The sequence below is a fragment of the Cynocephalus volans genome, chromosome 10 (genome assembly GCF_027409185.1).
Source record: "Cynocephalus volans isolate mCynVol1 chromosome 10, mCynVol1.pri, whole genome shotgun sequence".
Lineage (NCBI taxonomy): Eukaryota > Metazoa > Chordata > Mammalia > Dermoptera > Cynocephalidae > Cynocephalus > Cynocephalus volans.
This window is the reverse complement of record NC_084469.1, coordinates 58,134,349-58,151,739: the sequence shown is the minus strand read 5'-3', so window position 1 is coordinate 58,151,739 and position 17,391 is coordinate 58,134,349. Positions and strand designations below refer to the sequence as shown.

The 17,391-nt window shown below is 40.5% G+C and overlaps 1 protein-coding gene across 1 annotated transcript; it reads left to right on the top strand.

The window, feature by feature from the left end:
• Positions 1-4,066: 4,066 nt before the first annotated feature.
• LOC134388079 (cytochrome P450 2G1-like) lies at positions 4,067-13,379 on the top strand. Its single transcript, XM_063110841.1, is given in 10 exon segments — positions 4,067-4,246; positions 5,383-5,545; positions 6,875-7,024; positions 8,229-8,389; positions 8,625-8,715; positions 8,718-8,776; positions 10,026-10,167; positions 11,655-11,842; positions 11,961-12,102; positions 13,198-13,379. Coding segments are annotated over 10 exon segments (1,458 nt in total).
• Positions 13,380-17,391: the final 4,012 nt, after the last annotated feature.

Genomic DNA, 17,391 nt, shown 5'->3' with positions numbered 1-17,391 from the left:
GGCCTCTACATCTTAGACTTTGAAAAGACACACACACACACACACACACACACACCAGCAAAGTTCTGATAAACCAATGCAGGAAATCTTGGACTGTTATTATTTAATATTATGTTGGGTAGAAAATCAAAATTTCTTGAATAAAATCCTTTTCATTGATTTATTCCTCTTGCTATTCTAAATCTTCATATTTATTTTTAAAAAACTGGTTAATTAGGGCCATCCCTAATTAAGGATAAATAAAAGAGTCATCCCTGTTGTCCATCAAGACTTTCTAAAACAGTATGTTTACCCTATTTGGCAGATGAGGAAACTAAGGTCCAGAGGTTAGGTGATTTGCCTAATGAAGAAAAGATGGAGCTGAAACTTGAACACAAGATGATCTAATCCTAAACCAAGAGAGAGAGGAGGGAGGGAGGTTTCGGTAATGGGCCACAATAATCAACCACATTGTATATCGACAAAATAAAATAAAATAAAATAAAATTTAAAAAAAGAAAGAAAGAAAAAGAAACTATATCTTATTACTTCAAGAAAACCAACAAATACCAAAGACAAAATAAAAAGGGAAGAAATGAATAAAAGTCATTTAAAACAGTCATACAAAAATCAATAAAATGCCAAGGTAGGGCAATACCTCTCAATAACAGCCCTAAGTGAAAATAAAATAAATTTGCCACTCTAAAGACATATACTGCCTGAATGGATTTTTTTAAAAGACCCAACTATAGACTGTCTACAAGAAATTCACTTCACCTGTAATGTCTCATACAGACAAATAGTGAAGGGATGGAAAAAGATACATCATGGAAATAGAAACCAAAAATGAACAGGAGTAACCTTTCTTATATCAGATAAAATAGACTTTATGCCAAAAACCATAAAAAGAGACAAAGAAGGTCATTATATAATAATAAAGGGATCCATCCAGCAAGAGGTGTAACAAGCATAAATATATATGCTCTCAATATCAGAGCACTGAGATATATAAAGAAAATATTATCAGTCCTAAAGAGAGAGACAGACCCCAATACAATAATAGCTGGGAACCTCAACATCCCTCTCTAAACACTTGACAGATCATCAAGGCAATAAATCAACAGAGAAACACGGAACTTAAACTGCATTTTAGACCAGTTGGATTTGGCAGATATCTACAGAACAACTACCTTGATTTGATCATAACATATTGTACAGAAATACTAATACTCAATCCTATACCCCCAAAATATGTATAATCAATTATGTCTCAATTTCTTAAAAAGATATTTAAAACAACCATATGAAAACCAATTAAATGCCAGAAGTAATACAATACCTTTCAATAACAATCACAAATGTAAATGGATTGAATATCCCACTCAAAAGACATAGACTGGCTGAATGGATTAAAAAACTAGACCCCAAAATGTTCTGCCTATAAGAAATTTACCTTGCCTATAAAGACTCACACAGACTAAGAGTGAAGGAATGGAAAAAGATATACCATGCAAATGAAAACCAAAAAAAGCAGGAGTCACTATTCTTATATTGGGTAAGGTAGACTTTAAACCAAAAACTATAAAAAGAGACAGAGATGGGCATTATATAATTATAAAGGAATCTATCCACCAGGAAGACATAACAATCATAAATATATAGGCACCCAACATTGGAACACCCAGATATATAAAGCACACACTATTAGACCTAAAGAAAAAGATAGACCCCAATACAGTAAGAGTTGGGGACCTCATCACCTCTCTATCAACATCTAGGCAACAAATCAATAGAGAAACACAGGATTTAAACTGCACTATAGGGAGTTCCAGTCAAGATGGCAGAATAGACGGTCCCCAGTGTCACTTTCTCCCCCCAGTCAACAAATTTACAACTATAAAAATGTAACAACAGCCAAGCAGGGGCCACTAGAGCTCAGGGGAAGAGGAGGAGAGGCCTACAGAGTTCATGAAGGCAGGAGAAGCCACGATGAGAGAAAGAAAAAACTGCTCAGAGTGTTTCGAGCCACAGCTACTTTAAGGCTGGAGCTGCTGAGTGCACAAAGCAGGAGCTGGCAGAAGCCAAAGCTGTGCCCTTTGGCTGGTATTGCTTAGAGGCAGCAGGGGAGAAGAGGGCCTTGGTGGCCCCCAGGACAGCAAGACCACTAATAGGGTTCCCGTGAAAACAGAAATCAATCTATGTACCTACAGCCAACTGATTTTTGACAAGAACATACATTGGGGAAAGGACAGCCTCTTCAATAAATGGTGCTGGGAAAACTGGACATCCACATGTAGAAGAATGAAACTAGACCTGTACCTCTTGCCATATACCAAAATCAACACAAAATGGATTAAAGACTTAAATCTAAGACCTGAAACTATAAAACTCCTAGAAGGAAACATAGGGGAAACACTTCAGGATGTATAACTGGGCAAAGACTATGAATAAGACTCCAAAAGTACAAAATAAAAAAATAAACAAAACAAAAGAAAAAATAAACAAATGAGATTATATCATACTAAAAAGCTTCAACACAGCAGAGTGAAAATTTAATCTATAGAATGCTAGAAAATCTTTGCAAACTACGCACCCAACAAGAGGTTAATATCCAGAATATACAAGGAACTCGAACAACTTCACAGTTAAAAAAAAACAAATAACCTGATTAAAAAATGGGCATAGGAACTGAATAGACAATTCTCTAAGGAAGACATACAAATTACCAACAGGTATGTGAAAAAAGGCTCAACATCACTAAGCATCAGGGAAATGCAAATCAAAAACACATTGAGATATCATCTCACCCCAGTTAAACTGGCTACTATAAAAAAGAGAATAACAAATGCTGACAAGAATGAGGAGAAAGGGGAATCTTCCTGCATTGTTGGTGGGACTGTAAATTCGTGCAGCAATTATAGAAAACAGTATGGAGCAAGCAAGTAGAGATAGAACTTCCATACGATCCAGCAATCCCACTACTGGATATATATAACCAATGGAATGGAAATCATGTTGAAGGGATACCTGCACTCCCATGCTTGTCGCAGCTGTATTAACAATAGCCAAGATATGGAACCAACCTAAATTTCCACTGATGGAGAACTGGATAAGAAAAATGTGGTATATATACACATTGGAATACTATTCAGCCTCAAAAAGAATGAAATTCTCCATTTTGCAGTGACATGGATGAGCTTGTAAAAAATATATAAGTGAAATAAGCCAGGCAGAGAAAGAGAAATACCACATGTCCTTATTCATAAGTGGGAGCTAAAAAAAATAAACAGGAAGGCAGGCAGGCAACGGTCACAATAATATGCTGAGCTTTCAAAAGCAGAGAACAGAACAGTGATTCCTACAGGTTGGAGAGGGGAAAGGGGGGTTAGCAAGAAACTGTTGAAGGGTCACAAAAGTGATTATGTTTTGTAATGATGAATATAGTAATTATCTTGATTTGACCATGACATATTATACACAGGTATTGATATTCTTCTGTAACCCACAAATATGTATAATCAATTATGTTTCAATTAAAAAGAAAGATTATGCCAAAAAAAAAAACTGATTAATTAGGGTCATTCTTACTTAAAGGATAAACAAAGGAGTCTTCCCTGTTGTTTGTCAAGACTTTCTAAAACAATATGGTTACCCTATTAGACAGATGGGGGAAAATGAAGTCCAGAGGTTAGGTGACTTGCCTAATGAGGAAAAGATGGAGCTGAAACCTGAACCTAGATTATATGAATCCTAAATTCAATAGCCTAAAAAGATTCAATTCCCTCCCACACCCCTCCAAGAAATGTTGAGCCAGGGATTGAGATAAGAGAGAAGAACTGGGGGACTGGAAATATGAAGACAGGGGGATGGCCCCAGTGGATTTCCCTGGGTGAATGCAAGTCACCTTTACACAGGTGAGAGATTATCGGTTATATAACCAGCCCCACGTAAAGCAACCTCTTTCCTTATGGTATCCATACCCAGAAAACTTGAATCTCAGGGTGTTCAGATTTCCATATAAGCTGATCTCCCAGAACCTATTTAGGCAGGATCTGGTGCCTTGGACTCAGCACCTCAACCTGGCACCATGGAGCTTGGAGGGATCTTCACTATCTTTCTGGCACTCTGCTTGTCTTGCCTGCTCATTCTCATTGCCTGGAAACGAATCAACAAGGGGGGAAAGCTGCCCCCAGGTCCCACACCAATACCTTTCCTGGGAAACCTGCTGCAAGTTCGCACTGATGCTACCTTTCAATCTTTTATGAAGGTGAGTCTGTCTGGCTGGAAGCAACTAAACCTATAGCCAGATACACATAGAACCTTATGACTTCTAAAAACTGACTTTTGGAAACACTGACTTTGTGAACCTTAGAATTCTGAAATTGTAGCATCTTAAAATCTTGGAAACACAACCTCCTAGTGCATTGGAATAAAACTCTCATAATCGCAGGACTTTAGAATTGCCATAGAGTAGTCCCCCCTTATCTGCAGGGAATATGTTCCAAGACCCCCAGTTGATGTCTGAAACTATGGATTGTACCAAACTCTATATATACTATGTTTTTTCCTGTACGTACTTACCTATGATAAAGTTTAATTTATAAATTAGGCACCGTAAAAAATTAACAAGAACTAATAATAAAACTGAATGATTATAACCATATGCCAGCATCAGTACACTTGTGCTTTGGGGGGGTTGTTAAGTAAAATACAGCTGCTTGAACACAAGCACTATGATATCCCAACAGTTGATCTGATAACCAAGATGGCTACTAAGTGACTACTAATGGGCAGGTGGTGTATACAGCATAGATACGCTGGACAAAGGAATAAATTACATCCCTGGCGGGACAGAGTGGGACTGTGCAAATTTTCATCACGCTGCTCAGAATGGTGTGCAAATTTAAAATGATGTATTGTTTATTTCTAGAATTTTCCAGCTAGTATTTTCAAGCTATGGTTGAACTGTGAGTAACTGAAACCATGGAAAGCAAAACCTTGGATAAGCGAGAACTACTGTACCTTATATCCTCAAACACAAGGACCCTTGTACTCAGATTATCTTAAAACTTTTAGACTCAGTATCATGAAATCTTAAGATTCTAGAAATTTAGCATTTCAGAGACAGAAGCATGCATCTTGGAGTTCACTTAATCCAGGTCCGTCGTTTTACAGATTAGTAAACTAAGGCTTGCTTCCACACATTTATTTGGTAATTTCTAAAGTGCCCAGGATCATAGGATCCAAAACTTTTATACCTTTTTCCCAATAGTCCTTCCAATCCCAGGACTTACCTTTGTTCGTTATTCCCACATTTGTATCGTCCTGAAATTGCCACCCTCTAAAATCCTTGACTTGATGCTTCAACCAGCCCTCTCCTCTTGTGTCTTTCTTCACTCCTAGCTCAGGGAGAAATACGGCCCGGTGTTCACCGTGTACATGGGTCCCCGGCCAGTAGTTGTTTTGTGTGGGCATGAAGCAGTGAAGGAGGCCCTGGTAGAACGAGCAGATGAGTTCAGTGGCCGTGGAGAATTGGCTTCAATAGAAAGAAACTTCCAAGGTCATGGTAGGTAAACACAACAACAATAAAAGCAGAAATGATTAGAATGCACTCCCTATGTTCCAGGTTCTTTGACAAGTACCCTACATGAATTATCGTATTAACTCCTTTGAGAGAGCCATTAGTTATCACACTACTTTTGCAAGTGAGAAAGCTAAGGGTGAGAAAGGTTAGGTAATATCACACAGTAAGTGATAGAACCACTTTATTTTTGAACCCAAGCCATCTGATTCTACAGTGTTCCCTGTGTAACTTCTGTTGTTAGTGAGTAACACTCCTTATGTACCCACTGAAGCCCTCATAGCCAACCTTAATTCTCACCTTCCTAACCCATAGGTTTCTGTGTCTTCCATTTAGGTAAATCTCTGCCTATAGTGACCCTTGCATTCATCTCTAACTGTCCACATCCTTCACTTCCAAGTAGGCTTGCCCCATTCTTTTCATTCTTGCATTCACCTACCTGTCTATCCTTATACCTTTCCTTCCTTCTATCTAGTATCCAAAAATCCATCAAAAATCCATTCATTAATTGCTCTTTCTATACAAGCATCTTTTTACCCCATTATCTATACATCTATCAATCAACTTTCTATTTATCCATCCGTCCATTCCCCATCCGTTCCTTTATTAACCCTTCCATCATTTACATATCTATTAATCTCTCCATCCTTCCAACCATTATCCATCCACTTCAAACCATCTATCCATTAACCCTTTAATTATCCATTAGGTCTTTTATTCATCCATCCATTTATCAGTTATAAACTCTTCTTTTCATTTATCAATCCACCAAAATAATTTCATTAAATTTTCACACATGAACTCACCAATCCACGCATTTGGTAATTTCTTAATGTTTCTTATTACATGGTAACTGGTTTTGTGTAAGTATACTGATGTACAAATATGCGTTTCTGTGTACACGTAGGTGCATATCTACACAATCCAAGTGGTATATAGAAAATAGAATTCGTATATGCATTCTTGGGGACTCTATGTGGCATTCTATCCACACTTCTCTCCACCTTCCTACGCATTCATCCATTTATTGATTGATTGATTGATCCAGTTCCAGCTCTCTTTCATGTAAGAAACTCTCTTTGATCTCCCGCAGTCATTTCTAGGCTGATTCCATTTTCTTCCACATAAGTCTGGACTGTTTTTGAGGGTCTCGTAGGGAGGGAATTTGTCTCCCCTTTGAGCCTGAAAGGTTGGGAAGGGCTTCCTTTCCAGTGGAGTCTAGAGCTTTCACAATCTGTCCCAATCTTTGCCTGGCACAGAGGTGAACACGGGAAGGGGATGGGAGGCAGGAGCCTGACACTGAGATCCTGTCAGGTGTGGCTCTGGCCAACGGAGAACGATGGAGGATTCTCCGACGCTTCTCCCTGACCATCCTTCGGGACTTTGGAATGGGAAAGCGGAGCATTGAGGAGCGAATCCAGGAGGAGGCCGGCTATCTACTGGAGGAATTCCGGAAAACCAAGGGTATGGAGGCCACAAGGGGGAGGGCTACTAGGAGGCTGGGTGGGTATGAAGAGCTCAGGCATAATGGTCCTTAGAGGAGAAAGCTCTGGAAAGGAAAGAGGATGGCAAATATTCAGGATTCACTGAGATTTCTGACAAGGCCCCATAAAAGTTAACATGGAAGACCCTTAAAGATGAGTTGTCCAGAAACTTTAATCGACAGATCTCAGGGAGTCCCTGAGCTCCTGATATCACATACAGATGTTGGTGATACGTGAGTCTGCACCTTTTTTTTGGAGACAGGATCAAAAGTCATTATATTTATATATTTTTATTGTGGTAAAAAAACAAATAACATAAAATTTACAATTTTCACTTTTTAAGAAAACAGTTCAGTAGTATAATACATTCACATTGTTGTGAAACAAATCTATAGAACTTTTTCATCTTGCAAATCTGCAACTTTATACCCATTTCATTATATTTTTAAAGGAGTCAAGTCCACACCCCAAAATAAGGTCTGGAACCACTGGGGTCTACAGAGAAAAGCCACAGATGATGAGAAACACAGAGATAAACAGATAAGAGATAGAAATAGATGTACATTTCTCTAAATCAGAGGCCCCTCACCTGGACTCTGTGGATGATTAATAGGGTCTACCTAAAGGCTTTGAATGTCCAGGTACCCCCAGAAACTATTTGTAAAATTGTGTATTTGTGAATGTGTGCAGTGTTCTGTAGAAATTGTTCCTGAATACACAAACCTGAGTAACATTCTGTTTTACAGATGGTGCATCTGAGACCTAGGGAAGGACTTTCTTAATAGCCCAAATGGAATCATTGGCAGAGCTAGACAGAATATAGGCATTCTTCTTTTCTTTTTTTAGTGTGTCCCTTACCTCCACTTCTTTCCCAAATCTGACTCTTCATCACACATTTAAGCAAAAAGAACAAAAAATTAATTACTAAGCTCCACTAGCATTTCTTGAGCGCTTACTAAGCCAAACATTTGAGCTAAGCATTTTACATGGATAACTATATTAAATCTTCGTGAACAAATTCTAAGCCAATTTGAAGATTAGAAAATCTAGACTCAAAACACAAAAATGATGTGACTCACACATGTTATTAAGCACTAGAGCCGGGATTCAAAATCATGACTGAATGATTCCACACCTCATATTCATAATCATTGCCTCCAACATGGACAATTTCCATCACCCAGGTGCCCCCATCGAACCCACCTTCTTCCTGAGCCGCACTGTCTCCAATGTCATCAGTTCCGTTGTCTTCGGAAGCCGCTTTCACTATGAGGACAAGCAGTTCCTGAATCTGCTGCGGATGATCAACGAGAGTTTCATTGAGATGAGCACCCCCTGGGCACAGGTGCCCACCCAGCCACCTCTCTGCCCACAGCCCTAACCCTAGTTAACGAAGCACTTTCCTATACCTCATTTAATCCTACCCACAGAGAGGATTGATAATATGTCCTGTGTCTACAAAAAGCAAAGGGCCTCACCCAATTCTCAGACCCAGCACTGGACTTTGAGCACAGCTGTCTGACTCTCATCCTGGTCTCTGGTGCCTGTCACTGACAAATCCCTTTTGCCTATTTCCACAGCTATATGACATGTACTCTGGAATCATGCAATACTTGCCGGGAAGGCACAATCGCATCTACTACTTAATAGAGGAGCTCAAGGAGTTCATTGCCTCCTTGACCCCCAAAGCCCTCGGGACTTCATTGACTGTTTCCTCATCAAGATGCACCAGGTACCTCCTCCTCTTGCCCTAATCTTTTCCTCTGATCTCAATCTCTAGTGCTTGCAACTTAAAACCCACCTGCAAATACTGGGGACAACAGAGCAAGTATTATTTCACATGGTTTACTTTTATCTATAGATGAGATATAGAAACTGTGAAAATATAAACTCTTACACCTTTAAAATTAACTTTGAATGTAGAAACTTTGGGAACATGGAAGCTTAAAATCTTACACCTAAAAGTCATACATACTACAGGCATACAACTGTAGAGAAATAGAATGAGTCTTTAGAGTCTTAGAACTTAACAATCTTAGAAATTTAAAGTCTTTAAACTTAACAGTTAAAAGTTTAAAGTTTTAGAGATGTAGAAATTTAGAAGCTTAATAATTCTGTATCATTCATTTTAAAAATTTTAGAAATTTATATTTTTATGTTACAGAATCTTAGCACTTGGAAATTTAAAATTATGTACTCTAATGTCTCCAAACTTAATCTTACAAGGCATTCTACTTTCTTTTTCTTTTTTAGTTTGTGATTGACACATGATAACTGTACATATTTATGGGGTAAAATGTGATGTTTTGATACTTGTATACATTGCGTAAAGATCAAATAAGGGGATTTAACATATCCATCACCTTAAACATTTATCATTTCTGTGTGCTAAGAATATTTAAAATCTCTCTTCTAGTATTTTGAAATGTACAATAGGTTATTGTTAACTCTAGACATTCTACTATGCATTAGAACACCGGAACTCATTCCTCCTATCTGACTGTAGCTTTGTACCCATTGACCAACCTCTCCCCCATCTCCCTCTATCCCCTCTCCTCCACATCCTCTGGTAACCTCTATTCTACTCTCTACCTCTGTAAGAAAACTTTTTAGATTCCACGTATTAGTGAGACCATGCAGTATTTGTCTTTCTGTGGCTGGCTTATTGTACTTACAACGTTCTCCGCATTCATCCATGTTGCTGCAAAAGACAGGATTTCCTTCTTCACTCTGCTCTCTTTTCCTTCCATTCGCCCTGTTACTCACTCCACTCCAACCACACTGGCTTCTGCCTTGCTATTCCTCCAGCACACCAGGCATGCTCCTGCCTCAGGACCTTTGCTCTGATGCTTCCTCTTTCAGACACCCACTTGGTTTACCTAGCTATCATCTTCTCACAAAGACCTACCCTATACATGGGGAGAAAATAAGAAAGTAAAAACAGAAGAGGTGATTCTGTCTATTATCCTCCTCATTTTCAGGATAAAAATAATCCCCACACAGAATTTAACCTCAAGAACTTGGTCCTCACCACTCTCAACCTCTTCTTTGCTGGCACAGAGACTGTGAGTTCTACACTACGCTATGGATTCTTGCTGTTAATGAAACATCCCGAGGTGGAAGGTGAGTGCCCACCCAAAGCTGCTTATCTGGTACCTCCTTTTCCCAACAGGAAAGAAGACATCATCTTGAAAACTTAGAACCCCACAGCCTTAGGCTTTTCACCCTTTAGAAACTCAGGACATGGAATCTTGAAATCTTTGGCTTGGAAGGTCACTTCATCTTCTCCTAGGTGTCTTATTTGATTCCTATGGCTGCTGTAACAAATTACCAGAAACTTAGTCGTTTAAAACAACAGAAATTTATATCTTACAGTTCTGGAGTTCAGAAGTTCAAATAGGCTTCCACTAGGCTGAAGCCAAAGCAGAATCTGCTTCCTTGTCTTTTCCACCTTCTAAAGCCACAGTCAGTCCTTGTATTTCTGGACCCATTATCCTTTCCTTCCTCTTCAAACCCAGCAGCATAGCATCCTCATATCTCTCTCTGCTTCCATTGTCACATCTCCTTTCCTAACTCTGATCCTCTTATATAGACACATGTGATTATATTTAGGGTCAATCTGGACAATCCAGTATAAAAGAGGCTTAATGGCATCTGCAAAGTCCCTTTGTCTTTTTGTTACCCTTATATACATAACATTCACAGCTTCCAGGATTAGGAGATGGGTGTCTTTGAGGCCCATTATTTAGCCAACTGCACCATCAAAATCAAATAGAATCCATCTCCAATAAATTATAATCTGTTCTGGTCAGGTAACTCCAGTGAATGAGGAACTCATTACTTGCTTAAGGAAAATCCCCAATTTGGTCACTTGCCCTATTAACGCAGTTCAAAACAAGCAAAGGATTTCTCCTGGTACAGATCAGGGGAGACATTAACTCTTTTTTACTCAGTCTTCTAGTTTCATCTCCATTGCCTGAGGTGTCTTTTACTGATCTAACTAATAAAATATTTATTGAACACTTTCTGTGTACAAGACATTTTCCTAGTTACTTGCACACTGGATTTTCTGTAATTTTTATAACTTTATGACCTTTTTAGACCGTTTCAAAGATGAAGACACAGAGGCTCAGAGGGTGAAGTCATTTGCCTCAAGTCCACCCATCCATGAAGTGCAGAGAGGGATAACTCCATCACTGGTGCTCTTAACCACTGTCATGTAACTGCTTGTCATTTGCTTCAATCCTATCCTAGTCACCTATTGTGCCTCTTTCCCATTTTGTGATATGAAAGCCCAGCTTGGACCAGGACACTGCCCTTCTTATCAGCCTCTCATGCTCCTTGGTGTTTTCCAGTAAAGACCCAATCCAGTGTCCCAGCTGGCATTCAAGGCTCCAGGCAGTATGCCTCTCAATGTCTGATGAGTATTTATGGAGCACCCCTGATGTGTCAATTGTTAAGTATATAAAGGCAAAGCAAACACTCATGGCCAGTACCCTCAAAGCTGACTTGCTGCCAGCAATAGGAATACATGACCTGCCCTCGCTTCTCTAACAGAAACACCTATTGCCTTTGTTTCCTTCTCTGCTATGTTTTTTGGACCCTTCTAGCCAAGATCCATGAAGAGATTAACCAGGTGATTGGACCACACCGGATTCCAAGTGTGGATGACCGGGTCAAGATGCCCTACACCGATGCTGTGATCCACGAGATAATGAGACTGACAGACATAGTGCCCCTGGGTGTTCCCCATAACGTCATCCGGGACACTCACTTCCGAGGCTACCTTCTGCCCAAGGTGGGTCTGCACCTTCATTGTTGCCCTTTCCGCTTCCACTGCACCCCTCTCTCCTCCTGGATCCCTATTCCCATGGTCCAACACTGATTTCTCCTCACTGCCCCCATCTTCACTCCAGGGCACAGATGTGTTTCCCCTGCTTGGCTCAGTCCTCAAAGACCCCAAATACTTCCGCTACCCAGATGCCTTCTATCCCCAACACTTCCTGGATGAGCAGGGCTGCTTCAAGAAGAATGAAGCGTTTGTGCCTTTTTCCTCTGGTAGGTTTCTATGGTCTAGCTTCCCCCACGCAGGTGCTAGATCTATCCCCTAACCATTGGTCTGTATTTGAATTCAAATCAGAATGGGAAGTTGAGGGCTATGTCATACAATCATAAAACCCTAGAATCCCAGAATCAGGGAATATCAGAACCATTAATTATAATAATTAGAAAAGAAGTGTTAAACAGTAATAGCACTAAATTGGAGGTCAGCAAACTTTTTCTGTTAAGGACTAATAAGAAAATGTTTTAGGCTTTGCTAGCTATGTGGTCCCTGTCTGAACTACTCACCTTTGCCATTGCACTACTAAAGCAGCCGTAGACAATACGTATTTGACTGAGCATATGTATAAGCCCAAAGCACTTTATTCATGGACACTGAAATTTGAATTTTATTTAATTTCCACATCTCATGAAATATTCTTCTTTTGATTTTTTCCACCATTTTAAAATGTGAAAAGCATTCTTAGTTTGCAGGCCACACAAAAACAACAGTGGTACAGATTTGCCTGCTGTCAGTAGTTAGTGCAATTCTAAGTATAAGCCACATGGAACCCGGACTCAGTGCAGTGACTAGGAAACTGGTCTGAACTCCACCACTTACAAATGGTGGGGCTTGGGGTGAGTTTCTTCAGTTCTCCATCTTGAAATGCAGATTAATCTCCTCAAACCATCAGAAAGTCACCTGACAAAATAGTAAAGCACTATTTAAGTGTGAGCTTCCTTCCTTTCTTTTCCTCTTCACCAGGGTCTGGTACCCAACAGGCATTTGAAAAACCTTTGAAGAATTGAAATGGACAAAACCTTGAAATTGATAGATCCTTTAGAACAATTCCATATTGGAATTGGATAGACTCTGAGCCATCAGAGGAGTAGCTGCCCCATGTTGAGTCCCTGTAAGTGGCAGGTCCTAGATGAGCACTAAATACAGGAACCCTGAGTCTTTATGACAGCCCTAGAGAGTGGGTACAGTCATGAACCCTGAGATGAAGATGAGGCAGCTGAGGCTCAGTGAAGCGGTCAGACCAGAACTCTCTCCAAATCCCCCTTGCCTGTGCAGGTATGACCTACCTTTGTCTGCCCCTGTGCCCGCAGGAAAGCGCATCTGCCTGGGCGAGGCCATGGCCCGCATGGAACTCTTCCTCTACTTCACCTCCATTCTTCAGAACTTCTCCCTACGCCCATTGGTGCCACCTGCCAACATTGATGTCACTCCCAAGATCTCAGGCTTTGGCAACATTCCCCCGATCTATGAGCTCTGCCTTGTGGCCCGCTGATGCCTGCTCCTGGGCAAGGAAGGAACTGTCGGAGAACTGAGCTCTGCCGGCATGTCCAGGCACACCCATCCTCTTCCTCACCCCGAATTCTCACAACAGCCCTAATAGATGGCACCATCGCTACTGTGATGGCACCACATTTCATGGAGGGTCAGCTGAAATTATACAGCCATGTATCTTCTACATCCAGTAGAAAAGCAATGCCCTGTCCAACATATCAGCAAAAGCCTGCAGGTTTTACGTTCTCTTGATCCCTTCCTGCTAGGTTTCCATCTGTACCAAAATTCATGCTGTAGATTCTTTGTCTTTGCCCTGATATTGACCAAAATGTAGTCCACAATCCTATCTCCTTGATTCTCATCTTTATCCACCAGCCTCCCAAGTCAACAAAGAACTCAAGACTGTTGAGTGTAGCAAGTTTGTTGGTATTGTGTGTGACACCAATTTAGGGCAGAGCAAACAACTTGAAATGACCTTTTTAACTTCTTGGTTATTAATTTTCTCTTCTGCTAGAAAAGAAAAATTCTGCTAGTGATTTCCCACTGGTTGGGCCACACCATTTCATAGCCCAGCCTCAACCCTCTAGATGACTCACTGCCTCTCCGCACCATCATCTCTTCTTCTAGACTTCCTTTCCTGGTTGCTCTCATAACAACTCCCAATTCCAAATACTCCCCACTCTGTTTTGAACATAGTCCAATTACAGTTTCCATTATTCCATTTCCAAATTCCCTTAACTTGGTCAGCTGATGAAAACCTTCCCTCATATTTTATTTATTCAGACAGTATTTATCTAATATCCAACAAGTACCAGCCTACTCTTCAGGTACTTGGGATCCATCAGTGAACAAAACAGACAGAAACTCTTGCTTTCCTGGAGCTTTCAATCTAGGGAGGAAAGTAGACAATGAAGCATAAACATAACCAATAAGCAAATGATAAAGTATGCTACAAAAGCAAAGCAGGGAAATGGGATATACATTTTATGATTGGAATTTTACGTGGGTCAGCATGAGTGGTTTCACAAGGTGGTGGAGCAGCAAGCTGTGCAAATATCTGGGAAGGGAGTGTTCTTGGCAAAATGATTTAAAACAGCAGTTATAAGGCTGTGCGTGTGTTCAGGAATCCACACGGAGACTGGTGTAGCTGGAGTAGAGGAGGAAGGCAGAGTCAGAGTAAATGAGATGAAGCCAGGGATTTACTGAGGGCCAGATTGTGTGGGTCCTGTGGGCTAAGATGAGAACTTGGCTTTTACTGAGAGTGGTGGAGGTCTTTGGGGGACTGGTGAGCAGGGGGTGACATGTACTGACATGTTTTTCAAGGTTCACGCTAGCGGTTGTACGAAGGATAGACTAAGGAGGTGCTGATGACAAAAACAAAGACCGATTAGGAGGCTACCACAAGTGACAATGTTAGCTCAGGTGCAGTGGAGTCACTGGAGTTGAGAAGATGGTACATTTGGAATTTATTGTCATGCCTGAGATGGCAGTGTTTGCTAATGCGTTAGATGTAGATGTGGGAGAAAAAGAGGGTTCAGGCGGAACTCCAGGGATAACATCTGTTTCTTTATCACCCTTCTCTCAGCCTGACACCTCCAAGGAATGTCAGGTTCCATAACAGTCAGCATTCCTTTTCTTAAGCAATGTAAAATGACTTTGACTACTTTAAGTAGAAAAGGCTGCTGGCTACTGGAAGGCAATTGTTTATTTCACAAAATCAATGGGAATTCTGGGGGAAAAACAGGCTAAAAATATGAGTAGGAAAAAAAGAGGCTGTGGTAGTTCGGGAACACCAGTCAAGGTATCAGCCAGATACATAGGGGCTGCTGCCACCCCACACACTCCCCGGCTACTGAACACCGTTGCTGTGGGACTCTTGACCCATTGCAGCCACTGTAGAAAGTTTCCTGATTGTTTCTGTCTTTGTGTCACATCCTCAGGGTTCAAAGTTCCAGGCAGGATGATCTGATTAGGCACATGTCAAAGCTCTAAAGCTCAGGGTGTGGTGAGGAAGGGTAAACGGCTCCTTCAGCTGTTGTGGTGGGAGGCAAAGATTTGCTTCTGATCAAGAGTCATACAATAGGACATTCTGCCAAAATTGGAAGGGAGATCTGATACTGGGTATGTAATAAACAATAAATGCCTTTATGTACATTACATGAATTGGGTCCTCAAGGAAGCAGAGGCTTAGATGGAGTTAGGAGTGCATCATGTTATTGGAGGGTAATACAAGGGGAAGATGGAAAAGGAAAGAAGCAGAATGGATAAGAAAAAGTCTTCAAACCAAGATGCAGATCTGACATCTATGAAAGGAAAGAAGAGAGAAAGGAGAATTGGGCAGGGGGAAATCAGACCACCATGCAGAAAGAACAGACTCACAATCCATCTAAGGGTACCTCTCAAGTGAAAATTGCTGTTAACGGTGTCACCCATTGAGCAGATATGGTCATATTCTAGGTCCCAGCCTCCTCAATTACTGTCTTGGGCTTCCTTAGGAGAGCGAGGAATCTGCTCCAAGCTGAGGTGGATCCTGATAGCACTGTAGCTGGGGGCCATCAGCTCACCGCACTCCTTGTAGCTAAATGGCAAATTCTTCTTGAATGGAGATCTGAGTGATGCACAGACATAAAAATGCAAACCCAAATCTTTAGAGCCTTGGCACTCCTTCCATAAGTATAGCATATCAGAGCTACAAACACATTTAGCAAGTATACAGTATAATGGTTATCAAACATTTTTAGCTGTGAAAAACTTTTTCACATGATTTTATGTGCAAATCAAATACATGAAGCAGGGGAGACATTTGTTGATCTCTCTCCAGGTAAAGCACAAAAGAGCTTTAGACCCTCAGTAGAGCCATCACTTTCACTGATGAGGAGAGCCCATTAGAAAGTTGCTAAAATTCCTAAGCATATAAGGCACTGTAGTCATTCAGCCCACATCCCTATTCTAAGTGGGGCCCACGGAAGGACCTGTTGACATAATGGTGACCAGGATAGGCTCAGTAACTGACCATATGGGGCTCACAGTCCAGCAGGGAAGAGTGGCCCACCTGTGGACAGTGACAGTCCAGAGTGGCAAGGGCTCTGACGGGGGAAGCACAGGTGAGATGTGGAGGGCTGAGATGGAGGAAGCCCAGACGGGGTGACACCAGGTAGAATGAGACATGATTGACAGAGTAACATCCCATTTATTTCCTGGAAATAATTCATTTATTGCAGTAAAATTTTCTCAGAGACTAAGTGAGTCAATTGTCTTTCTACTGTCACTGGTAGAGAGAACCAGTGAAGACCTGCAAGTCAAAGAGAACATTTTCCTTTCTACAAGATGTTTTCACCTTGCATGTCTTTCATCTTTTAAAACAAAAAAAGCTTTATTGAGAAATAATTCACATACCATAAAATTCACTCATTTAAAGTGTCCCATTAAATGATTTCAGTATATTAATCTATAAGTGTAACCATCACCATCATCAGTTTTAGAACATTTTCATCACCTCAGAAAGAAACCTCCTATCTAACTGTAATTTTGTACCTTTCAGCCAACCTTTCCTTGTTTTTCCTTTCCCCTTTCCCCTTCTCAGTCTCTGGTCACCACTGTTCTACTCTCTGTCTCTATAACACCAACCTTTTTTTTTTTTTTAGATTCCACATATGAATGAGATCATATGGTATTTGTCTTTCTGTGCCTGGTTTACTTCACTTAACATAATGTTCTCCAAGTCCATCCATAGAATAAATTCCGGTGTTCTATTGCACAGTAGGGTGGCTACGGTTTACAGTTACATTTTATATGTTACATAATAGCTAAAGAAAAGGCTTTTGAATGGTTTTGCCACAAAGAAATGATAAATGCGTTAGGTGACGGATATAGTAACTACCCTGACCCTATCATTATACAACATATATATGTATCAAAACATCAGATTGTCTCCCATAAATTATGTATAATTACAGTGTGTCAATTAAAATAATTTTTTTAAGAAAAAAGCCTCATACCTTCTAAATGTTGCC